Source organism: Taeniopygia guttata, chromosome 1 (assembly GCF_048771995.1).
Source record: "Taeniopygia guttata chromosome 1, bTaeGut7.mat, whole genome shotgun sequence".
In the NCBI taxonomy this organism is placed as follows: Eukaryota; Metazoa; Chordata; class Aves; order Passeriformes; family Estrildidae; genus Taeniopygia; species Taeniopygia guttata.
The window spans coordinates 84,002,714-84,029,765 of record NC_133024.1 but is presented as its reverse complement, the minus strand read 5'-3'; the positions used below and the strand labels follow the sequence as shown (position 1 = coordinate 84,029,765).

At 37.6% G+C, this 27,052-nt stretch overlaps 1 protein-coding gene across 2 annotated transcripts in view; it reads right to left on the bottom strand.

Moving 5' to 3' along the window:
- Positions 1-27,052, bottom strand: part of GABRB3 (gamma-aminobutyric acid type A receptor subunit beta3) — a 114,273-nt gene that overhangs the window by 32,042 nt on the left and 55,179 nt on the right. For both annotated transcript variants that reach the window (XM_030277856.4, XM_072932298.1), the window contains one exon: positions 4,416-4,636. In XM_030277856.4, coding sequence (XP_030133716.1) covers positions 4,416-4,636 — 221 coding nt within the window. The remainder of the gene's footprint in view (positions 1-4,415; positions 4,637-27,052) is intronic.

Genomic DNA, 27,052 nt, shown 5'->3' with positions numbered 1-27,052 from the left:
TCCAGGGCAATGTTTCAAGAGAAAAAAGTAGTTAGGTGCCTTTATTCACATCTTTACAGTAAAAAAAAAAAAAAACCTATGTTGTTATTATGAATGTTCAATCCAATCTCAAAGAAAAGGAAGGAAAGAATGCTTATCCTTAGTATATAGGATCTGACTGTCCTCTGAACACTCTTAAACTAGTCCCACAGGATGCCAGGTACTAAATATTGTATCACAAGAGGATACCTAGGTTAGCCTTCCTCCAAGCTGCATCTGGGAATTGCTCTGGTTCCTCTGTTAACACAAATTCCAGTGGGTTGGAGCAGTGTACAAACAGCAGCTCCTCAGTTGCTCTGCAGTTTAGGGAAATGTCTTCTCTGCAACCAACATTTGCAAATGCCCTTCTGGAACCTCAGGCAGGGTGGTAAGACACAGAGCTATTAACTATGGAGATGATTAATCATCTGGGTTGTTTAGCCTGGAGAAGAGAAGGTTCCAGGGGGATCCTACAGCAGCTTTCCAGTACCAAAAGATAGGCTACAAGGGAGCTGGAGCAGGACTTTTTAGAAGGATGTGTAGTGGTAGGAAAAGGAGGAATGGCTTTAAACTGAAAGATGGTAGATTTAGGATTTTAGATTTTAGGATGAAATTTTGACTTTGAGGGTGGTGAGGCACTGGAACAAGTTGCTCAGAGAAGTTCTGGATTCTCCATCTCTGTAAGTGTTGAAGCCTTCACAGGACTTTGAGCAACATGATATAATCTAAGGTGTCCCTGCCCATGGAAGGACGATTTTAAGGTCCTTCCCAACCCAAAGCTTTCTATTATTCTTTATATGTCTCCTCAATATGGTTACTAAGAGCAGCTCTAGCTAAGCATATAAAACTAGGATTAGCATACAGTCTTAGAGGAGAAAACTTATTCTTAAATCTGTGATTATTGATAAGCAAGCAATGATGCCCTTAACAAAGCCATATTGATTCTGCAATGAAAGGATCTTGCTCCTGAGTCAAATAATAGCTGTGTTCAAAGTAAAACAAGTAGGCACGCTTGGAAATTGTTGATATGAAGGTTCTCTCCCATGCTTTAGAAGATTAGCACACTAACCTAGGTCTCGTGTGGGATCCTGCAGCAGAATCCACATGAGCTAAGTTGATACAAAAGGGAATGTGCTAGCAGACTCTTAACTATTATGTTGTATAACTAGCTATAAATGCCAACCTTACAGAACACAAATTATTAATTTTACAATATTGTAAAAAATTACACAGCTGGCAAATGTATATTCAACTTAATAATTGTGTTATGACTTTTAAGGAATGTATTTTTATTTTGGTCTGTTCACATACTCTAGTAGGTTTGCATCACAAGTTCCAGTACCAGAAACTGCACATTCTTGCTCAAAAAACTTTTACACTACAGAAAAATGAAAGAGAAAAGAAGAAACAGCCAGAAATAGACAGAAACAAATTTACTTCATTTTTTCAAAGTAAGTTTAGTACTCAGAAGTCCCTCCTGAATGAACATTCAAGCAATTAAATTTAACTTGCACAAATGCACACCAAAAGCAAATATGAACTGCTCAGGCTTATGTATACTCCCAGGAACAGCAGGTTACTTTTTATAGGATGGGATAGTGCCTGACACAAGACAACAAGGTTTCAAGAATTCATCATCACGGCAGTGACAGAGGAATGATTATGAGCCAGACAAAGATGAAGCGGGGCACAGACACAGATACAATTTGGGTCAAAGCAACACACAAAGGAAATGTTTTTTATTTTTTATAATTTCCTGTTATGGTTTTCTTTCCTCTGGATACAGACTCTCTTAGCTTTCTCTGGTACTATATTCCTGGGCCCACTGCCTTTGATTATACTGCTATATTGTATAGGAACCCCATCTGTGATGGGCTGTGAGGTGCTGCATACGTAACTGAGAGAAGGATATTTTATGTCCCCAAAACCTTTACAGTGTGAAGCAGTCTGGGCAATATAGATATTTCATATGTGAATAGGTCACAGTCCTGACTGTTTATTTTCTTGATACAGAAATACATTAATCCAAAAAGAATAGAAGTGCGGTTGCCTTGTCTGACTGATCACAACTAACTTTTTCACCCTGCAAACATTCATCATGTTTCAAATATGGGTAATAATTATGTGAGTCCTTTCAGATAAAATACATATATTCCTCCACTCCAGTTACTTTTAACATTTAAAATTGTACTGCCTAAAAACAAGAGGTTTATGCATGAGAAACACAAGCAGCCAGACTCTATTTTTGATCCCCAGACTATAAAATAGTTATTTCTTCTGTAGTCTCTTATGAAAAAAACCCAACTGTTTTATCATCATTTTCCTTGTAGATTGTTCTGAAGAAGGTAGAACAAATTCAGTGTGTCGGCCAAAGAAAAAAATTCCCCAGAAATGGGCCGAACTTCAAAAAGCTACTGTTCCATTCCTCCACTATCGCAGTCTTCTGCTGCAGTAGCAAAATGCTTTCTCTAAAGCAGAGAGGAACCTTGGATGACTGAAGGTCAAGTCCTTCAAAATTGTGATAAATCCTACATTGTTCAGAAGAGAACACAATCCAGTGTGGCTTTGGAATCACTCTCAATTGTATACGTGTTGAGGAACTGCTTTGTTCTGTGGATGTTCTGTAATTGGTTGCAACCCTCCAAAGTCTCACCTATTATTCTGAGTGACCCTGTGCTTTGTAGCACAGAAAACTCCAAGTTCTGGCCTCAATCCACATTGGCCCTGGACTGCAGCTTGAGCCCAATGCCATTGGGATGCGCTGAAGCCATGAAAGAGGAAGTAGGGTAGTGATGGAACTTTAAATCAGCAGAGATAAGGCTCAGATATTTTCTTGCTGTTGATCACAATGTTCTATATTTTGCCACAACTTAATTTAAGACAGTCATTCTTCACTATGTAACTTAGCTGCTTCATATCATGGATATCTCACCCTGGATATTACATGCTTTCGACAAAAGGAATGGGAAGAAGTGTACTACACATGAGCCACTGGTGCAAATCCTGCTGAGCAAATCCTATTATGTGAAATGTATCTGCTTTGGACACTTGAATTTTGCAGAAGAGGAAGCCATCTTATTCAAATACACAGCTCTATGACAGATAATCCTCACCTGAATGGGTACAAATGTTTTTAGGCTGTGACAGAAAGACTTCCACATATTACTAGGATCTCAAGAATTCTAATCTCCTTTAGTTTTTTATTATATTGCTTGTGAGGGTATTTCTTGACATGAAGAAAACAAATATATCTCAGATACTTTTTTCTTACAGGTAACCTCTTGAGAAAAGTATCCTAAACCGGTAATGTTCCATGCTGGGTCAATACCTTGCAAAACAAAAGCCTCCTTTTGCCAAAACTGGTTAATTACAGAGAAAACATTCTAAACTTCTTTGAAGTTTCATATTAGGCGGAGTCTATCTCTATTCTATGTCTAGAAAGATTCATTCAATTCTCCATAATGTCATACGAGTTAAAAAGGTGAGGGCCAAGACCCAAGTCAAGTAAAAAGATCTACTGTTGATAAAAAAGAGAAGCAGGTAAAATATTGATACTGGATATATAACACATCTGCATCACTTTTCTGATCTATTTCTGTATTAGGGACTTTCTATCCTTCACTACCTATGTGCACCAATCTTCAGTATTATCTCTGCTTAAATATACAAGAATGGAAATGGAGCTTTCACTGGCAAAGACTTATTTTGCTGGTTTAAACCATTGGAGCAAATGAAGTAACCTGTTCAAAGAAAGCAATATTTTGATATGGGTTTTCCATAAGGATTTTTGCTAGTGTAGTTAAGTTTATTAAGGGAAGGATACTTCAGCATTTCTAACCATAAAAGTTATGGCAGAAAAGAAAGAAAACACAAGTCAAACCTAAAATACATATAAAGTAAGAGAATGTAAGGTCACTTTGTACCTCTGGTTTGAAATGTAACAATTACAGTGCTGATTCCTGCTTGAAGAAATCACTGAAAGCACTGGGTCATGATCTTAGCTGTGTCTGCCTCTCCCCAACCAGGGCTACTTATGGCTTTCTTTATATAGACTATGAACACATCAAGAGACTACATAAGCACCCACATTCAATCTTACTGCCTGTATTTTGGACAGGATTTTCAGGTTTACAATTATTTTGTGCCTTTCTGTTTCCTATAGCCAGTGGGCTTTCCAGATAGGGTGACTGTATAGAAACAGATAAAACCTGACTGAAGGCGCTTCTGGCAAAATTAAGAAACATCGAGTGTGTCATTTGTTTTCTACTGGCATCTCTTAGAGTTACAGGGAAGGTTACATAATAAACTACCCAATGTTTGTAATAACCTTGTACCAGGAAGCAAACATCAACAATACATAACAGCACTGCTGAAATCTTCATCATGAAAGCACAGACCTGAGGCCGTAAAGCACCGTTCCGTCCGGGTGAAGGCGAATCATTCGATTCTTCACAGTAACACCGTGCACAAATGATTTCTTGTCGTTTAAGAAGTAAGTGTCAGGCACCCAAAGCTGATCTGCCACTCGGTTATCAAGCGTGAGGTTGAGAGGTATGCCAGCATAAGCCAGCCTCTTATCTCTCCAGTACTGTTGAAAATACATAGTCAAAGTGTAATCCTGGTGAGGAAAAAAAAAGAGAAGTACAACAGTCAACCATACTTTGTGTAACTAGGAGAATAATTTCCCTGTTGATAGCTTATTCTGCTGTTGATTAAATTTAAATTTAATATTTTTAAATATTTAATAAAAATTAAATATTTGTATCACTCAAGGAATAGTTCATATAATTCAAGTATTGCTGTAGACTAAGGAGGCATTTCAACTCCTGTGAAATTCTGCAGGTATCAGTATCATTTGTCCTGCTCTTGCTTTTCTTTCATGTAATTCCACTGACAACTGCCCAAAATTATCATATTTGTGGAATGATAAATGACATAATGGGTAAATACTGACATCTTGCTCATTTTTAAAAATGACAGGTAAATGGAAAAACATTTAGTGTTTTGAAGCAGTATGCAAATTTCTGTCTGAAAAGTAAGCTAAAGGTATGTTGATTATACATGTACATTTGTGTGAGACTGCATTTTTCAATAACACAAATATTTTCTCATCAACAGACTACACTGATACTTTGAATAACAGTAAATTGTATTAAAGGCCCACTAATTTCAATGTTTGGTTTTCATAATTTTGTCAGTTTTAAGGTTTATGGTGTCTACTACAAGCTGTGATCACTAGTGTAAAAGCCTAAACATGGATACAGAAGCTTAAAACATCCATTTAAAAATTCTTTATTTCAGAATTTGCTAACCTGACTTCTTCATATCATAATAAGGCTATATTGAAATGCTTTGAAAGGCTTAGATGGTAGGCCTCATTCATTAGTTTCATGGTATTATAAAACATTAAAAAAACGCTGTGAACATTTTAAAGTTATGCACCAGCAAACCTGAAAAAATAAATCACACAAAATAAATAACACTGTAAGTACAGGCCATTAAAACTCTGATTTTCAAATTACAGAAGCGCTCTAAACAATAAAACCCTTCCTGAGATTCTTCACAAAATACTTAGAAATTTATGTGATCTCCAAACACATTTAAATATTTAGCAGCAGGTGTGCAAGCCACAGGATACCTGCATTTGCATCTGGTTCTACAAGCTGGTGATGCAAAACCCCTCAGGCTTGCTGCTTGTTTGGGAAAAGGATTCTAAGTTTTCTAAGCACGGCTGTTGGGAACGGTCCATTTGTGTAATGAGTTTCATGTGGACAGAATCCAATTCCAGGCACTGCTCCTGCCCTGTTTGCCTCAAGCCCTATGGTCTTTCCTTGAAATCATATGAAACTTGAGCCTGCCTTTCACACTCAGAGACTTTGCATTTTTGATTCAGTGATTCATTCCCTTTAATGAGGGAGCTGCTATGGTTTAAAGAAATCAAATTTAATTGCTTAGAAAACGAAATCATTATAGATATCAAGGAAAAGCTGTTCCCATTTTAAGACACTAATAGAAAGCCTTTGAAAACAAAAGGGCCCAGTGATGGGAGAAAGGAGCCCACGTGGAACTGCCTGGAAGGAATCTCATTCCTCAAACCTCAAATCTGACATGACTGCTAAAGAGAATGAGCTGTAACCTTTTTGTCAGCAGCTTTCTTCAGTGGGACTGATGGTCCCTGCTCAGCAGTGAATGAGACACGGGATGCACCTGCCTTGCTCCCATTACCAGGTCACAAAGGCCATCTCTCCTCACATTCTCTGTAATCATTTTTCTAACACTGATGCATTAGAGCAAATATCCTCTACCAGCTCTGTTTTGTTCTGTTTAGTAAAAGTTTGTTTCAATTAACATTCAAAACTTGCTGGCTTCTATAATGGTTTGCACAGCAATGTCAAGAAATTTGGGATTATAGAAGTTGTGGACACAAGAACAGCACACCAAAAGCTCACTACATGTAATTGCACACTATATGCACAAAATAATACTAAGAAATTAAATAAAGGAAAGGGGTGGCACTGCATAGCATTGAAAGAAGTCAGCTGGCCAGCACCAAAATAAATGAGAAGCAGTACATCTGAAAAGAAAAAAAAAAGTTTAAGGCTACCTCTCTCTTTTGTTTGGTTTAAGATAAAATATATGCTAGCACCTAATTAATGGAGCAATTAATAAGCTAAATAAAACATACATATCAATAAAAGCACTAATAATCTGGAATTTCATTTTAAAATAAAATTTACTATGTCAGGGAACAACTTTACAAAATATGCACAGAAACAAATCAACCATCAAACATGCAAAACTTACTGTGTCTTGAATGAAAAAAGGACTCCCAAAACACATTCTCTAAGGTATAAATTTCAGTAGTGCTTTCTTTATTAGCCCTGATTCCTTCTTATATAATCTTAATTTTAAATTTAAAAAATCCCTCAAAACTCTGTGTCTATTAATGTATATGATTATGTACATTTGGGCTCTGCCAGCCTCACCTGCTCTGAAGATGATGACAGAAAGACTTAATATGAACCATGCTTGGCCACCATCACACTTTTTCAATCCCCTCAAAAAAAGGGAGCAGCAAGCTTACATAAGAACTGCACTAAAACTGCTTGGCTCCACAAGGAGTGATAAATGAGCAGGCAAGGCCAGTTCCTTAGGCTCCACCAAGTCGCTCACTCCCTGCAGAAAATATACTTTTTAAAACCCATACGGATCAGTTCCCATTCTTTGATTAACTAATTTTCAAGACTTTGTATGTATAAATAAATTTTTCCCTAGCCTAGACCCTGGAGGAAAATGCAAAAATGGTTTGAGTGTGGACTGGAAAATATGAACTAGATATTACAGGTAAATGAGAAAATGAACTTTTACCACTCAATAAGTAGTCTACAAAGTTTATTAAGGGCCACCTCCCTCCAGGGAGCTTCTGATGCCTAGTTCTGATATGGAGGTCAAGAGGGTAGATGTCTAAAGCCAGAAGAGATTCATACCACTACAGCTACTGCATTAGGGTGCTATTGTATGTCAAAGATGACACAGAGCTGCCAGCTTTAGGAAATTCTAGCTACTGCAAAGAACAGTGGACAATTTTCTTAGCAGCAAAGACCTCTATAAAACATATTTTATTCCCCCAAACAATACAATGCAACATTCGGCATTTACCTCTCCAGATCCTCAGGTCAAGCATGGTAACAAAATCACACAAAGCTCTGACAGCCAACAAACACAGTGCTTCTCAAGTACAGGTGAAATGTTCTCAGAATGGGAAAAGCTCAACTGCACAGGCAACATGATCTTTCTTTTGTGCATTTAAAGACCCTGAAAGGGTCTTTATTCCTACAAGGATAAAAGACCCTACAAGGATAAAAGTGCTTTATCCCCAGAAGGATAAAAGTGCTGGGCATCCTTGAATTTCTAACATGGCAACAATGCCACTAATGTAAGGAAAGGCACACAAAAAGTTGCGATGGCTGTTCTTTCAATATAGTTTTCCTTGGTCAAGGGGAGTGGAAAACAGAATTAAAAAAACTCAAAATATCCTAAAATACTTTGGATATTTTTCAAAATAAGACATTTAGGTACAACAATAAGGAGGTTGATATCACAAATAGTGTATAATACATCTGTGGTCTTCGTGGGTACTGCTTATGATTTTAATACATCTTAAGCAAGAATTATAGACTAACAAATATTGTATGTGCTAACCATGTACAAAGAATTTTTAAGTGTTTTCTACATTATATATTTCTCTCTTGGACTGAGCATACCATGCAGGAAACAAAACTAACCCACTCCTAAAAAAACACTTCAGACAGATAATGTACAGTACCTAATACACTGACTATAAGACCAATTAATGAAAAATACTAATAAGCTGTTATAGCCGAGGAAACAATTACTTTTTTTTCTATTAAAGGGCTTGTTATCTCTAGCTTTCCTCTCCTTCACTCAATAACAGTGAAAGAAAAATTTGAAAATATAGTTTGCTCATCAAAATAAAATTAACGTAATTATAGCAGCAATAATGCTCTAAATTTGACTATCACTGTTTGCTGTCTTACTATATCATGAATCATTGATGTTACAAGTTTTCTATTAGCTATAAAAATGTTCTGTCAAAATGATTGCTAGATAAACACTGCAATTAATAATTAAGGTGGAATACTGTTAATATGGCAAATAAGCAAAATAAAATCTTAATGAAAAATGAAAGAATATATTTTAAATTATTTTATATGATTGGAAAAAATGATGCAACAAAGAACTATTTCACTGCTTGAGAAGATAGCCTTGTGTCTACCTAACATGCATGTTCCTGATTTAAATTTGCATTTGGATGTAAATTCACATCCTTGTTTTCTTGACTAAAAGACAAAAGTGATTATTACCACCAGTTTCTGGATTATTTAATTTTGGTGAGTTAATAAAGTAAGTACTTATTCAATGGATAAAAAGATTTCTTGAAAATCCATGCCTTAGTCTCTTTAATGACTTCAAAGTCTCTTCCCTCACCTTCTACACAATTTCAAAAATTAGATATGGCTCCTGTAGTATAAAGAGCTATTTCTGCACCATTGGTGATCGAATTCTATTCCTCCCAATAAGCCCAAAGTGAGTTGCAAAGCAAACTCATGAAACCTATGCTTTGACAACACATCTGTACATCTGTTACCCTACCATACGCAGAAGACAAATAGATTAACGCACACATTTATTGACACAGCTAAAGATGAGTTTAAGACATATTCAGAAAGGCTCACCATAAGAAAACAGAATTAACCAGCAATGCCAGTTAGCTGTGTGAGATGATCACAAACATTTTTCTCAGAATTCAAAATTTTCTAATAGCTTCAGCAACTTTCATACTAAAGAAAAAATTATTAAAGAAAGAATTTCAAATCATAGAATCATTAATGCTGGAAAAGACCTCTAAGATCATTCAGTCCAACCACTAACCACCATGCTCACCACCAAACCTTATCCCCACAATCCACATTTACAAGCCTTTTGAACATTTCTAGGAATGGTGATTCCACCACTTCCCTTGGCAGCCTGTTCTAATGCCTGAAACCTGTATTTTCGCATTATATTTTGCTTGTTGACATTTTGGGTTGTCCAATGTCTAAACAATACAGTTTCTTACTTAATTGCCATAAAGTGGAGAAAGCCACCAAAGTCTATTTTTCTGTAAAGTCTTTTACAAGAGAACTGCCTGATGAGAATGTCTCTGGCAATAGATGTAGTTCCTGGGCAGTCTGAGTGAAGGAGACTTGAGCACACCAACACACACACACTCATCCACTCTAGTCCACCAAAGCTGCTTCTTCTTACATTTCCTGGTCTACCTGCTGTTACAGTAAAGGTTCATCTCACCTATAGGATCCTGACTTGGGCTTTTCTTTGACACTGTGCAAAGCCTCTACAATACTGACTGGTTGAAAACGTAGCACATATTTTCCCAAGCATGTGGCTACAATGCTCTTCCAATTAAGAAAATCCTAAAGCAGCTCAATCACGCTGATTTCACTGGGACTCTCCATACATCCACATTGTCTTGATATCTTTTGTACAAAATTACCATTACTGTTTTCCTCTTCTACTGAAACACGAAAGAACGGTGTTATAAACAAGAATTATTTAGCCTCCAAGAACCGACTTGATTCTATAAACATATTTCCAAATAAAATGTGATTACATGGGTCTTTCCTGCCCCTCATACCCTTTGGCACAAGAGCTTCAACCTCCACTGACAGCCCAATGCCTTCTCCAAAGAGCCCGTTTCCCATTGAGCATCCTTGGGTGCTCTGAGGAGGGTTGCCATACCAACCAGCTCTTGGCTTTCTGCAGTTAAAGAGAGCACAGTTGACATAGCAACCAGCCAAAGCAGCTTCTCCACTGCTTTTTGGGCACAGGTGGTGGTCACTGCAGTGGAATTGAAGCTTCTGAGCAGGAATGAAGGGAGCAACCAGGACCCTGAGGGGTACTGCCCCTAGCACCTTCCTGTCACAGCCAGCGGAGCTCACTCTTCGAAATCTGGGTATTGGCTCTTTTCTCTCTGTTCCTCTACCCACCCCAAACTGATGGGGATGCTTTCCTGCTCTTGGGGTGTTCTCTCATCTCAACATCAGAGGACACTAGCTGGCAAGAAAGCAATTGCTTGGGGTGAGCTTTAGAAGGTGAATATAGAGAAAAAACAAGTTCCTGCAAATATTTAATTTAAGGGACATAAGACAATAGGCAGACAGCCTGGGCTATTTAATCCCTGACAGATGAAGGTGGGGGGAGAATACTTCAATATACCTCTTCTGTTCAGAGTATCACAGGTATTACAACAACACAGGCTTCTCAGTAATCAGGAATTTCTATGCCCAAAAGAATGATCAAAGGAAAACTAACACACACCTTTACACATCATGGGTTATAATACTCTCTGACCCAGAGCAGAAAGCTAGCAAAAAAAAAAGTATGGTCTTACACTACATCCCTGAAGAGCTGTCCAAAGAATTTGTGATAAATTACAATCAAATTGCATGTGCTGATGGACAGATAGAACAGAAAATTCAGTATCAGAGAGGTCCCTCCTAAGAAAGAGGAATAGAAATGCCAGATCAAGAGATCAAAAAAAGAGATCAAGTCACAAAAAGTAGTATCAATACCCTTAAAAAAAGAAAAAAAAAAACATACGAAAGAAAAATAATGCTAGGCTAAGTGATTCACTGAACTTGTTTCAAGAAGCACATTTCAATGCCAAAAAGACTTCATGAAAACAGGTACATTTAATTGCACTAATTGAAATCCTGCTAATATACAGAGAAGAAAAAAATCAACTTCTGTCAGCTGTCAGCTGGTTCCCACAACTGAGGCAGCTGACCTTAGAGGGATGGGAACTGACAACTAATGGAGTGTGCCTCCTACACAGTAACAGGATGTGCCACCAGTGAGTTGGAGAAATGAGCTACTGCCCTATAATCTTAAAGCTGTAGGTTTACTTTTTTTCAGCTTGGAGGTATGAAAAGAGGTTAAAATTTTGGGATATACCAAGTACCCATTTTAGAGAATAAAGGACTTATCCACTTCTACTTTGCTCTTTCCATAAATACATAATCTTATATCTTTCCTTTGCATTTCTTGAATTATCAATATAAATCTGGAAGGAAAAAAAAAAAAAAACAAAGCTCTGAGAAAGTCCTGTAAGTTGGTATTATTTGTCATATTTATTCAGACCTTCCAACTTCTTAGACTATTGAGTGCATGCACTCTTTTAATGTCTGCAAGATGTTTCAACACAGACTCTGACGCTGAGCATACACAGATGTGTTTTAAATACTGTGGCCATAAATACATAGCTCCATGCCCCTCTTATTTGTTGTGATTAAACATGAAAAACATTTAAAAAATTTTCACTATTTCATGCTGAAAAGTCTACAGTTTTTTTGTCACCATAGAATTGTAAAAAGACAATTGTAAAGGCACTTGTAGATTTTGGTTTTTTAAATAACTTCAGAGTCCACAGAAAAATCAAAACTGTATTTAGGAACAAAGAGCTGATGGACACATGCACTTGAATGAAAACACTAATCTGTTCACATCCACGCTTTTTGGTTAAAAAAAAAAAGGAGTATTTACTCCACTGTGGGAAGAATTTCTTAAATTTTCTCATCTCCCAACTTATCCATCTGCTTACTCTGGGAGCCAGCCAATCTCACTGGCACTGGAGCACCAAGGTTGACAACCAAAGTTCTACTTGCTGTCCGTAATTATCTGAAACAGCAGATATTCTTACAGAAAAAACCTATTCAAGACAGACACAGTGAACAAAACACCCTTTGAGAAAGAGAGCAAGGGCACATTAGCCATCAAATGCTTCAGTTATGCTAAACTTGAAACATAATCTGTGTATTTTCAGTACCAGGCCTGGAGGGCATCCTCACACCCTGCTAGAACCAAGGGCCCAGGAGTCCAGGTCAGTCCCTGGCTCCATCAGCTCCTGCCCCACCGATACCACAGCAGGGCTGGTCTTCCACAGCCCTGCCCCAGCCAGCCCTGGGCCAACCAAGCCCAGCCCACCTGTGGGCCCATGACTTGTCCCAACCCCAGGGAGGTGCCCACACGCAGGGCTGGAGCTGTCCTGGTACCCCCAGCTGCCCTGCTCTGGGTTGGGTTGGGATGGGATGGGATGGGCCCTGGCTACCTGCTGCCTCTCTGCCTTTCATGAGGATCCTCTGCTGCTACAGACACCTTGGCCACTGCAGCTCTCTATATGTCAGAGGGTAGTTCATTTGTTCCAGGCTTTTATCTGTTCATTTCAGAGTAAGGGAACGAAGTGGAAGAGATTTATCCTCGGTGGCTGAAGATTGCAAAGGTGATGCCTGAGCTATCCTCTGCTGCCTCCTCCCTTCCCTCCAGATGTGTCACTCACACTGCCAGCTTCTCTCACATCTTCCTTTCACTCCATTAGTAATGCAAATTCCAATTCTATATCTTACAGTACCAAAATTAGGATGCATGCTAAGTCAAAAGGAAAACATACATTTACTAACAACTCATTATAGAGGGTAGGACAAACTCGCCCTGTCATGCTCATGAAACTCAGCAAAGCACAAAATAAATAAATAGACAACACCCCCCAAATGCTACACCCAAGAGGATATATTGCAAGCACACCTGATATTTAACATCCACACAAACTTCCTGCTGTACAGAGACCTGTGGAAGAAGTGGCAGAGATCTCTGACAGTGTCCGTTAAAGATGAGGCTGTGAGTGATTTTACAGAGAAATATCCTGCTGGAGGAGAGTTTCCCCTCTTGCATGGGATCTGAACATCCTGCAAAGACCTGCTAAAAACCTTTGGAAGAGAATCAGAATGTGCAATTGCAAAAAGAAAAAGGAGGAGAGTTTCAAACTACAGTGCTGCCTAACTCCTTAAGCCACAAACAAACAGGGGTCTGTGTCTACTTAGGATATTTAAAGCAAAACTGATCCTGTAGCAGATAATTGTTTTCCCCATTGTGTGAACCTCATGCAGTTCAATAAGGCCAAGTGCAAGGTCCTGTACCTGCATCAGAGCAAACCTAAGGACAAATACAGGCTGGATGGAGAATGGATTGAGAGCAGCTCTATGGAGGACATGGGGGGGTTGTGGGAAGTAGGACATGATCCAGCAATGTGCACTTACAGCAAAATTCCTCATATACATCTGTGCTAGGTGGACACACATTTCAAAGACACACCTCAAATTCAGAAGCTTAGGTAGAGACAAGTTATTTACAGAAACTAAGTTGTCTTTCCCACAGGTACAGCATATAACCACTGCTCAATTACTTACTTAATTAATCTACTATTGTCAAATATCTCAGAAGCAGGATGTGCATTTATGAGGCAAGAAATCATTTTCCTCACGAGGCCTTTGGGTGGAAAAAAATGTGTCTCTGTAAATCAGCATGAGCAAGGTACATTATATACCATTGCTTTCAGATAGAGATTAGTATTCTGCAGAGTCGCTCAGCTAGGATGACCAGGTGACCCCCAAAATATGAAAATTATACCCTTGACCATCTATCTACCTCTGCTCCTGCTCCAGCAGTGTCTTTCATGCTGGCTTCAGACAATGGTGTAGGAATGGAGGGTTTAGACTCATCAGGAACTGGATAAACTTTGTACAAAGTCTTTACAGCAAAAATGGGATTCAGATAAAGCTGATGTAAGTAAAAACCAGGAAGGTCACTGAAGAAGGAGATTGAATTAAAGACCAGAAGAAACTTAAACAGGTGCAGAAGAAAATCTGGCTTGGGGATATATCATAGAGGAGTGAAATTATAAAAAGCTTTGTATCCTTGAGAAGAAACATAGGACAGAAAGTTCATAAAACTCAGGTAGGACACAAGATCATTCTGTGCCCGAAAATATAATTTAAAGACAGCATAGAAAAAATAGCAACAAGATCAAATACATGCATCCTACTACTGAAATGCTACAAGTTTTAAATTAAATAAAGAAACGAGGACACTTAATTTTAAGAGACAATATTGACTGAATAGGAGCATGAAAGACTTGACGGAAGGAAAGGCAGTCAGTGGAAACTACAAACTACACAGGCAAGAAAAAAAGGCTGCAGTATATGTTAAAGAATACTTTGCATCAGATAATTGTTCTGAATGTTGCACATTATGGATTAAATCACCAGGACTACAGAAATACTAGAAAAAGCAGTCACTCCCTGATCAGGATGACAGTGGTGTGAGTGAGGTACCAAGAGATTTAAAACACAATAAGAAAATAAATTAGTAATCAGAAACTTCAATCACCCCGACAAAGACTAGGTAAATGTCAGGTTCGGGTGTGATGAAGAGACTAAATGACACCACAAATAACTGATTCATGGAGAAGCTTTTCAGCTAAAAGCTGAAACAAACCAAGATACCCCTCACTGTGTTCTGAGAGATGTGCAAGTAATGGGGCAAAATGTCGTGACAGAAACACTGCTCATTAACCTGATGGAATTGGGAAATTCTCTTTTAAAACTGATAAAATATTAAATTAATGTAGTTTTTGATTTCAAAAAATAAAAAACTTGCTTCAAAATTGGAAAAGATTGTTTATAGTCATCATAATATGGTTTTTTAGCTATCAAAAGCAACTGTTGAGTAACAAACAAACAAACCCCAGAATGTTTACTTTATTACAACTAAAAATATGTACTTCAAAAATAAGAAGTCATATCTAAAGGAGAAGAAAATAGCTAAGAAGATATACAAGAAAAGCAAAACAAAAAAGACAAAACTGCCTAAGCACTGATTTTTTTTTTAAGGCATAAACACTCACTATAAATCACAAAATAATATTGAAAGAAAGCCTTGTAAAGCAAGAATGCTTTATATTTAGATTGTTAATGACCTGGTGTAAGACAAGAAACAGAGACCAGCAGTTTTTGTGACAGTGGGAGGTCACCTGCAGACCTGAATGAGGATGTTTGCAGGCCTCCATCATCCTCATAAACATGACAGACAGGAGATAAACACTGAGGTACCTAAATTTGCTTCAACATTTCTTTGAATAGTAAAAATGAGAGGTGTGAGTGTGAGGAGGCGCAGAAAGACAGCAGTATTCTGTATGCCTCAGTGATAAAACAGAAAAAAAAATCAGTGTTGATGCAAAGTAATGCACATGGGGGAAAAAAAAGAAACAGTCCTAACTATGGACTAATTTGTAGGTTCTGAGCTAACTATGGCCACTCTGGAAAAGAAGAAATGTTATCAAATGCTGGTATCAACCAGCACTTTTATGAAAAAATCAGTTCAGTATTCTGTAAAGTCAAAATAAGCAAACATTACAACTATTTGGAAAAGAAAGGCCAGTCTGAATGGAGCTCTGTGCTATCTGATCTAGCAAGTGGCATCCCTGCACATGGTGGCACGGCTGGAAACAGATAATCTTCACGGTCCCTTCCAACCCAAACCATTCTATGGTTTCTGAAAGTGTTGAAGAAAAAAGGAAAACTCACTGCACTGCATCATTTTAGTCAACTTACATGTTGAATACTGAGTACAGTTCAGGCCTCTGTCCCCACCAGGGCAGAGAATAGCAAGGTACAAAGAACTGCATCAAAGGGAATGAAGGGCACAAAACTCCATACAAAACCAGACAAAACATGCAAGGACTTTTCTGCCTACAAAAGAAACAACTAAGTGATAAATTGAAAATACCTGTAATAATGTTGTGGAGGAGGTCAACAGCTGTTTACTCCCCCTTACTCTTAAGAAACAGAGATCAGCAAATGAAATTACCAGATGCTGGGCTCTGAAAAACTGAAAGGATACTCTATTTTCACACATATGTATATGTATATGTATATGTATATGTATATGTATATGTATGTTTAAATCAGGTGGTTCTTACCCACTGCCTGACACCAAAAATAAGCAAATGTCCCAGGAAGCCCCTGAGTAGTTCCATAGTTTGATGCTGGAAGAGTATCAGAGAACTAACATAACTTAGGCTCAACCGACTTTTATACTATGCTAGAGCATTCACCATTGCCCACAGTAAGAAACTGAATACCAAGAAAGGCAGATTTCAGGTTTAACTTCATAAGGCCATTCTTGTGTCTTTATCTTATAGGAGAATGCTAAGAAGTCATTTAGGACTCTGCAGTGTTGTTCAGGAGCTGATGTGACTGTCCTGTGGTGTTAATAAGCAGTGCTGTCAGGGCTGACAACTTATCTTTCCCAGGGGAAAGGAAGTAAAAGTTATAACCTGAAACACTTAGACAATTCAGTTTTGATCCAACTGCATATGATGATTTTGAACATGAGATTTTTGCAAATAGCACAAACATGTCAATGTAGAATATTTTACTGCCTGTCAAAGTTCAGAAATTATTTTAGAGTCACTTCTTTAATGATTCTGAGTGATACTCATGTTCAGTTTAATTTGTCTAGCATCTGCTCCTGGCAAATGTAAGCAGATGTGTCTAATTATTAACTTTTGATACTTGTATATACATAGCATGAGTAAGATCATGAAGAAAACAGACTTTTGAGAAGAGGAGGCTAAATACCTTTGAAGCCAATGACGTGGCAATTAATCAGATAGCTAAAATATCTGTTTTATAGTTGTGAAGTTGGCAAATAATCACAAGCCATACATTATTCCAAGAGAAAACATAGTTTGAAGATGATAGATACATATGTAAATTTCAATTAGGTTGGAGCTCGACATCAGAACCATGTTCTTTCCAATTTAAGCTCACGAAATCATAGAATATCCTGAATCAGAAGGGACCTAGAAACATCAAAGTCCAACTCCTGATGAGTTGATCAACAAGGGTAATATCCTTGACTTTGTTTTTCAACTGTAATACCATTCACATTTTATTTGAGTGGGTTTTGCCTAGTGAGAGATTTTAAATTGGTTAAAACACCAGTTAAAATGGTGCTTTTTAACACAACACTACAGTTACAAGCAGAAGTTTAACCATAAACCCCCTGCAGAACCTCTAACCCCACAACTGCTTGTGCAGCTTCTCCACCTCCCTCAGGGACCTCTATAGACTTGGATTTTGTGGCCACTTGGGCCACAGTGCAGCTCCTTGACTTGCTGCTGTGTCCAGGGACAAAGTGCTAGAGAGTCCCTGGAATCTTTGGGGTTATAAAAAGTATGTCAGAAAGGGAGTGTGGTGGGTATCGAGGGTGATATGATCAGGAAAAGTTGAAATCTGACAACTGCTGTGAGAGCAATGTAGTCTCAAATCAAGACGTTGCGCTGTTCACACAAATGCAAAGTTGGTTATGTTATACACAGAGATCATGTCAGTAAAGGAGGAAATATTTTATTTTAGAGTATCTATTAAAACCACAGAAAAATTCTTTTAGCAGTTTAAATATTATGTCACCTGGTTTTGTCCACACGATGCAGACAAAATGATTCTGCTTATGACAAAGTATCAAAATTTGTACATGGTACAGAACTTGTAAATAGTTCAAATTCTGCTAGATGATAAAGATGTACCTAAAACCATATTGCATGCCAATACAGATCATTAGAGAAGCTAAACGTAATTGTTCCTCCACCTTATTGTCCTATATTCAAATTTGATTCTGTTTCTATTTATACAAACACTTTTTCTCCACTATTGGCTACTTTTTGTGACAGCTACTATAGTGTTTATCTTTTTCAAATAAGATTTGCAATTTTCAGCTACAAGCAGAAACAAAATTACCAAATTATTAATTGTATAAAACAAGAACATAAAGTAACCCCTATCTTTAACTCAGAAACTAAATGTAAATCTATGTCCAAGTTTTACATTATCTCTTTCACATTTGTCCAGGTTTATCTCACAAAGAATTCATTCCTATATGACCAGCTGTTCTACATGGACCCAAATCCAGCAGCTCACCTTCAGAGGAGAAACTGCTGGATGCTGAACACATTAAAACATCTGATGCTATGGTGGGAAAAGGGATGTCAGAAATTTAGCTGTAATGACAGAAATGGGTGCATCTGAAAAACATGGTTGATTGATTATCTTTTACAGCTAACTGTAACAAATGTGTTTACACTAAAAAAAGAACTGGCTTTCTTTGAACTCAGACTCTGTTCCCCAGCTAAGTGATTTATTCTATGCTTAGAAAAAGGCCTTTGCTTGAGTTATTGATCTATCTATGCATTATAACTACAATAGCATGACATGGTAAATATATTGCAAATGGATTCATAAAGTGGGTCCCTGATTATATAATGACTAAATACAAATATAAAGAATTTATCTTTCCTACCAGGAGCACAGATTATACATGCATTTGTACATGCAGACATCTAAATCCTGGTTCCATGCTACTGTATATGAGAGAGACACATAGTGTCTTTCTGTCACACTAACTCATCTGTTCAGTAACATGGCTTGCCTACTTAGGCTTTAGAAAGGTTCTAGGTTATAGTCAACATTTCAAAACAACTAATTTGTGATCATTCACAAACCACCTGAGGGTGCACATGGAGGGTTGAAGCTATTGTTTCAAAACGTTTACCTGTGGCTATGAATTCTAGAAGGAAAATTTAATTAGAAATGATTTTTAAAATATCACTAGGCAATAGTGCTTTTTTGAAGAAGGATCATTTATTTCACATACTTCAAACTTTCAAAATTGATTGATATTTCTTTTCAGGAATAGTTTTCAAAAGTCTACAAAATGCAATGCCATTTGGGTGTTTCCAATAAAGACAATGACACATTATACTGAAAACTGTGAAAAATTAGCCCATGCCTTTCATAAGACTAGACCTTCTTTGACTGTCATAGCTTGAGGTACATTTCCGTTACTCTACTAAGTTAAGCTCTCCTTGCAGTCAAAAGGAATGAAATTATTTGAAATTGGGGAACACAGAAGAGGAAAGTTGCATGCCCAGGGACTGAAAACACCAGTAGCTGATCAGTCAGTAGAAATCCTAGATGATGAAGCTGGGTATTTTGGACAGTTGCAAGAGCACTAGGCATATGTGCCTAGTGATTCTGATATTTCGTATCAATGAAATGCATATGTGAAAGATGCTACTATAATCCTAGCATGCAGCTAGGATGGACCTGATGGAAGTCAAAGTGCCACTGCACAAGGTACCAGTTCAAATTTCCTCTAAAATACACTGAAAAGTTCTGGTCACCTGTCTTCAAAAACTTCAGCTGGGAAAAGTGCAGGGGAAGGGCTAATGAAAGCCCAAGGGAAGAGAGAACCTGTGTTCTGAATCAAACACTGGCTTGTTTAGCTCAGTGACATGAAAAATGGAGTGTATGGTGACTCCATCCGTGCACTACATGCACTGTCTCCTTCCAGACTGAGTAACCAGAGATGGACAGATCATGTGCATTCACATGCAAAACGCACCGTCCGCATGTATCTGCTTTATTTACTTTGATCCCAAAGAAGAAAATACTCCATGCTCAGATGTAATCGAAGACAGTATAAAACTGATAGCCTCAAAAACCACCCAGACACAGTTCTTCATTATTTAGCATTAACTTTTCACAGAAAATAAAAAAAACCCTCCAACTTTTATAAAAAAAATAACCAACAGGTCCTTTTTTTTTTCTTTCTTTTTAAAGGTGTTTAGGTGCAGTTACAATGTGGGCTCCTAAGCTGTCTATGATCTTGAACTCCTTACTGAAGCTCTATGCAAACAAATTGTTTAAATTTTAATGGAAATTCATTAGAATAATTTAATGAGATTTTTTTTTCTTATTTATTAGGGAAAAAACATTAATTATATTTAGTGGCATCAGCTGCCTGATAAATGTTGATCTGATTCATTGGTTGCTGTCTTTGATTGCCAATAATGAAAGATTCGAGTATTATTAAAACCAGAAAACCTGAACTAAACCAGAAGCTGTGGGAGTTGTCCAAGCACTCTTAGGCCTAAAGCCAAAAATAGTGGCTTTGCTTATGCTATAAGTGGCTTTACTAATTGCTATACTTATATACAGTAATCATGCTCAAATGTGTACTTCACACTGCACATGTGCATTTGGAAACCAAAACACTGACCTCAAAAGCAGTGAAACCATGTGCACAAAATCTGCTGATATTGGAGGGATGAGGAGACAAGACCCTGCTTTGAGAGTGCAGTTTGAGTAGCCTGATGAGTCAGGAGACAGGAGCTGCAGCCCTTTGTGCTCTTCTGATTTGAACTGCAGAGTTTCCTAGGAGTGGTCTAATGCCCCAGTACAAGGATCCAAGTGTGACTGATTACAGGGAAGAGCTCATGAGGGGCTGATGAAGGCTGAAGACACAAAGCAGGGCTAACACTCTTCTTTGGCATCCCAACACCTTGCAAAACCAGGGTGTAAGTTCCAATGCAGGTATAAGCAGTTTCTGCTTTCAGACTTTTTCTACATCGTCATGTCAGGATGATGTTTTATTTTACGTATGCTTATTCTGGCATTCAAGGGTTATGCTCACTTTTGGCTGAAGGGAAGCATCACATGTCGAAAGTATTGACAAAAACCTGGAACAACAGTGATAGTATGCAGCTTACACTCAGATGCTGTTCATCGTGCACTTAGATAAGATGAAAGCACATTCACTGCTTTAATGGAGACCTCTGGCATGTCCATGCCCAGATAAGCATTCTCTACAACACAGCCACAGCAGAAGAGCTGCCCAATTTAAATTATTTCTATCACATGATTCAGGTTCTGGATTGAGCTCAGACAGACAATTTACAGATAATGGGCCACATTCAGCTAATGTGATGCTATTAGAACTCTACAGGTTCTGATGGGGTTGTATTCCTGTGTAAAGGAGATGTTAATTTCTCCCAGTAAACAATAAAATAATGATTCATGTAGAATGCTATGATGCAAGACTAAATACAACCCAAAATTAAACATGTATGCTTCCCTTCTTGCAGGGAAAGCATTTAATGGCTTTTTCTGTTGTGTTCAGCCTGCTAAACATTTCTTCCTCCTATAAACTGTGTTTCTGCTGAGGCAAATTCTTCATTTATCGATTCTTTTCTTTTTACTATTCAACCTACAATCATCCCTGATATGGTCTCTGTCGCTGGAGCTTTATCCTTTTTGCCATATTTTTGTTTCTGAATGTATCTAATTTGATCTGTGCTTTTAAATGCATTTCTCCTTCCATAGAAATCGTATTTCTTCCTCTAAATGTATTCTCCCATACTTGTTTCTGCCACTATGTGCTCTTTAGATTACCTTTGTTACAGTATTATCAGACCAGAGCAATAGATTCCTCCTCATTTCTCTGCTGTGGATTTAGTCTGAATTCACACAGATATAACAGTGCAGAAACCGAAATAAAACATTTTAAGGTGTTGGGATCAATCTTTTTCCAAAAGCCAGTGCTTGTATTTATGTGAATGTGTTTTAATAAATATTTCTCTTCCTTCTGAAAGTGGTGTGAATAACAAGCAATCATGGAATTATGGAGGGATGGTCTTAGAAATTTTGCTGGTTGCTGGCTTTTACCATTTTTCTGTCCATCAAATGTGTTTATTCACTGTTAGATGTAAATCAGTTTAAATCTCACTTATCTAAACCTCACTAAAACACACAGGTAGTAAATAGAACTCCCTGCCTTGGAAAAAAATGCAGATCTTTGAAGCCACCTAAAACCAAACCATTTTATCAATATACTCAGGTTTTTACTTATTATGTGACCTACCCAGGCTCATGTTTATGAGGACCATAAATTCACAAGACAGAAGTAAGAGGAAAGACTAAAAGATTTCTGAAGTCCAACCAGAAGCATTCTGCATTTTCTTCTAAGATTTACATGCAGGTAAAAAAGGTAAATGGCTACTGATCCCTCTATTTCTGGCAGCTTCATGGGCTGATACTGATGTGTTTTAATGTTGAATTCCAGGAGGAGGAGTATTCCCTGGTTCATTCAGCTCTCACTACTTGGATATTTATGCATTCAGCATTAAGGAAATGGCACTTAGTAGTTTGGAGACTTTCCTTTGACTTATATAGATTTCAAAACCAGTCTGTCCAAAGGGCCTCAGGATAACTGTTGAGAATAATTAAAACATTCATTATCAAGGAATGAATCACAGTAGATTGCAACCAAACTAATCTGATGCAGGGACTGCATTTCCTTATTTGTTGCCTTCATAAACAGGATATATCACAACCTTCCCAAGATGCTGAAACTTCCTTCAAATGGATTAGTCAAACTATTTCTAAGTAATTTTTAAAAATCCATTATAAAAATAAGTAATTCTATTCCGAATATAGCACCCTTACTGAACATTTTGTTCTTTTAGTCCTCACATGCTTCATCTTTACTGATCAATTCATTCTTTACTGAACATTTTATTCTTTTACTCTTCATATGCAAGAAAAAAGTTAACATCTTTTACTCAAAACATACTAAAATATTCTGAAGTGTACACACTTTCCCTTCACTGATCATTTTAACTGTGAAGTTGTTACCAGAAAGTTTAAATCATGAATTCTTCAGCAATCTTGGTGCAGCAAGTTCTAAACTATGTTCTTTGCTGTTTTCTGTCTCAGAAGAAAACTGGAACAATCACAGAACCATAAAAATTCAGCCCTAACATGTTAAACCTGCAGTGCAGTTTTTACTAGATCTTCCAACCATAATGATGAAATCCCATTAATTTTGTGTAGCTGTCACTCCACAAGAAGAATCAGCTTTGCAGAAAACACCATAACTAATTTGCACCTGTTTGGATGTGTACAATTTAGTTACAGTTTAGAAATAATCCAAGCAGCAGAAATGGAAACTGTTTGGAAATACAAATGTTCTGTTGCAATGAAGCCAGACTGGCTTGAGGGGTTGTGCTCTCTCTTGTTTGGCAATGCAAGACACAAATATTTTGATTACCTATTGCTGTCATATAACACAGTGTCACTAGCTGATAGATTTTTAACCAATGCAAATGAAAGGAGCACAGAATGACACCCATACACAATAGATAATGACCCTAAAATATTTACATCATATTTTAACTGAGGCTGCAGGGAAAAAACCCAAACTCTAGCACACTTTCCTTAAGAAGCCTTGCAAGTATTTCAGTCAAATGGAAATTCAGTATTTTTGCAGTTATGCTTTTCACCAGAGAACCCAGACTTTTGATGAAAGAATAGAAATAGCTGAAACACCAGGAGAGCAGCACCTTTCACATTATTCAGTTAGGCAAGAAACATTATGTGTCATTCCAGTGCCTGAAACTATATGAAAATGCAGATGTTGGAGATTTAGTATCTTCACAAATATACATATGAAAAGCAGAAATAAAAAATCATAGAATCACTCAATGGTTTGGGTTGGAAGGAACCTTAAAGACCATCTAATTTCAACCCCCCTCATGGGACACCATCCACTACATCAGGCTGCTCATCCAGCCTAGCCTCCAGGGATGTGGTATCCACAGCTTCTCTGGGCAACCTGTTCCAGCACCTCACCACCTGCAGAGGAAAGAATTTCTTCCTTCTATCTGATATAAATCTATCCTCTTACAGTCTGAAGCCACTCCCCCTGGTCCTATCACTACACATCCTTGTACTCAGTTCTTCTCCAGCACTCTAGTGGCCCCCTTTAGGTATCAGAAGGTACCATAAGGTCTCCCTGAAACCTTCTGTCCCAACTCTTTCAGCTTTTCTTCACAGGAGAGGTGCTCCATCCCTCTGACCATTTTGGTGTCCTTCCTCTGAACCCCTTCCAACAGAGTCCTTTGTCTTTCTTGTAGTGGTGACCTCAGATCTGGATGGGGCACTCCAGGTGGGGTCTCATGGGGGCAGAGCAGAGGTGGAAAACCACATCCCTTGACCTGCTGGTCACGCTGTTTTTGACGGAGCCCAGGATGTGATGTGCTGGTCCCAGTACTGACCCCTGGAGGAATGGCACTGGGACATGGGCATTGAGTGAGACCATCCAGACAATGCATCATCCACTGAGTGGTCCACCTACCAAATCCATGTCTTACCAGTTTAGAGAAGAGGAGCTTGTGTGGGACAAAGTCCAATACTTTTCTAGGCTTGCACTATCACTTGCACTATCAGTGAGGAGACCTCTGCATGTGTAGTCCTGGGAGAAAGCCAAGACCCACAGATGGGATTTTGGGTGGAGTGCTTAGAACCTTCTTATTTCTGAACACAAGGGAGATTTCTCTTGTATCCACACAATGGGACCAGGAAAACAAGACTTTTCAAATGCTCTTACTTTTGTGTGTTTTCCTTGTAAATAAACACCACTGAAGACCAAACACCAAACACATTAATTTCCCTTTCTCACCAAAAAGGTAACAAGATCCAGAACGCTATCACTCTGCATGAATCTTAACACAGTAATACCCAAATGTGCTTCTACAGTTGTAATGATTAATTAACTAATATTAACAATCTAATATTAACTAATATAAACTAATATTCATTAAAATTTTCATTATTTAGCATTTACAAAATTGATGTTGTCTGGAATCATCATGAAGCATCAGACAAATGGAGAAGATGAAAGGAAACATGCTCAGATGCTGTTCATATATTAATGTACTTTAATACGCTTGAAATAATTTTTCAGAAAAACTTTACTTTTCACTTCAAATGTTGAGACATACACCACTGTTGAAGTAGAGATAATTGACACCCTGTGGATGCAGAACAGAGACAGACAGTTTTACTTTATACACACAATATTTAAAATGTAAACAAAGGAATTCCTAATTACCTCTGTATTGAACTCAAGGGCTAGCTGAATCAGCTCACTCCTTGAGATATGCTACCATTTCAGTGCTTCCCATTCAGCAAAACATCAGTCTACAACAACTGGAGTATGTGGTTAAAATACAAGATTTGTTAATTTCCTGCTTATAGAAATTGTATTATCTTATTAAATGAAATTAATTTTAAAAACCAAGTTGCCTGCTTAAGAAGTAGCAAAAGCATCTTCAGCTTAATGCCTTTGCTGAGGGTAGCAGGTGAAAACACTCCTTTTTTTCAGAATCAGTGACTGCCATTTCAGGCTGCAAAAAATAGAAAGCAGTAAAATGTCAGCTGACACAATGAATATATGTATAAAAGCAATGATACAACTTGGCTAAAGCTAGGGAGATGTATGTGATAGCTGAGGGCAGTAGAGCTGTCAGCCTGCTATGCAGATTTTATTGTATTTTTTATTAAAAAAAAGAAATACCATTTATATTGTGCACTACAGATACAATATTTTTGCATTTGTTAGTGCTTACTTTTCTATCAGCACTTTTACTTTGTCACTGACACAAACTTGAAGTATTAGTAGCCACAGAATAAAGGTATGCAACAGGATGTAGACTTAATTAACTGGCATCTGCTTGTACACTTGTTCAATTAAATCAGGTCAATACAAGTGTTAAAGCAAACTTGATCAAAAAGTAATCTTATTTACTTAGATAAACAAAATAATTGCATTAATCAAACTAGAGCATCTGCCAAATTTCCCTTCTGTCAGTTTTAGTGAAGACGCACTCCCAAACTCCACTGGCAGCCACTCCAATGCTTCTGAGGATATTTAACCTACACAAGTGCACATCATTTGCATCCCCATAAACATGAGAAAAACACATTTCTTTCTTACATCTGTCCTATTATGGTAGCTTTGGACTATTATGTGACCTCTCCTACCAATATAATCTAGCTGGCACTAATTCAAAGAGTTTGTTCCTGCCAAATAGTTTTCCCTATGACAAAAAAGCTTCCTACTTCTGTACTCCCACGCATATTTACATCCATCTTTGATAGCCTGTGCAAACACTTAGCAAACACTCAAAAAAGTTTGCACCAGGCCTTAGCAAACACTCAAAAAAGTTTGCAGAAAATAAACGGTTCTAGCTGAAGAAAAATTAATTCAGAATGTTTTTATTGTCTGAGAAAATATGTTAATATTCATGTTGTCCACTGCAGTTGGTTTGTGTTGTTGCTCTCAATGGCAGTACATAAAGACCATGAGCTCATACAAGACAGGACAAGGATTAGAAGAGGCTCTAAATGTCAAACAACTTAGGTAAACTGGGGTCATCAGTAAACATTGTGGTGAAGCCAAAATGCATTTTCCTGGTACACAATGCTGATGTTACAACAGATAAGAACAGTGAGAGTAGTAGCAAATGATGTAAACCACTTCCTACTCATACCAGTATAAGCTCTTATTTTTTTTACAAAAAAATGACACCATATAAAAACAGGATGGAAAATCAGTGGCAATGACTGATAGGAGATTTTATTCCCTTTTTTACTCTTAATGAAGCAACAACACAAAAAAAAAAAAAAATGAAAATAAGAAGAAAATTCTACCCAACAGACACCGTTTACTTACACGGTAAGAATTTAACATAAACTCAGCTAGATCTACAATCCTTCCAGTTTTGATGTTTGTGTGTACACACTGCTTGAAAGGACATATACATAAAAAACATAGGTTTTTTGTCCTGAAATCTGTAAAGTAGTCATAGGAGCATATTTGTTCTGAAAAACAACCATTACAAATATGAGAAAGCCTCTTCAAATCTAGGACTGTAAAC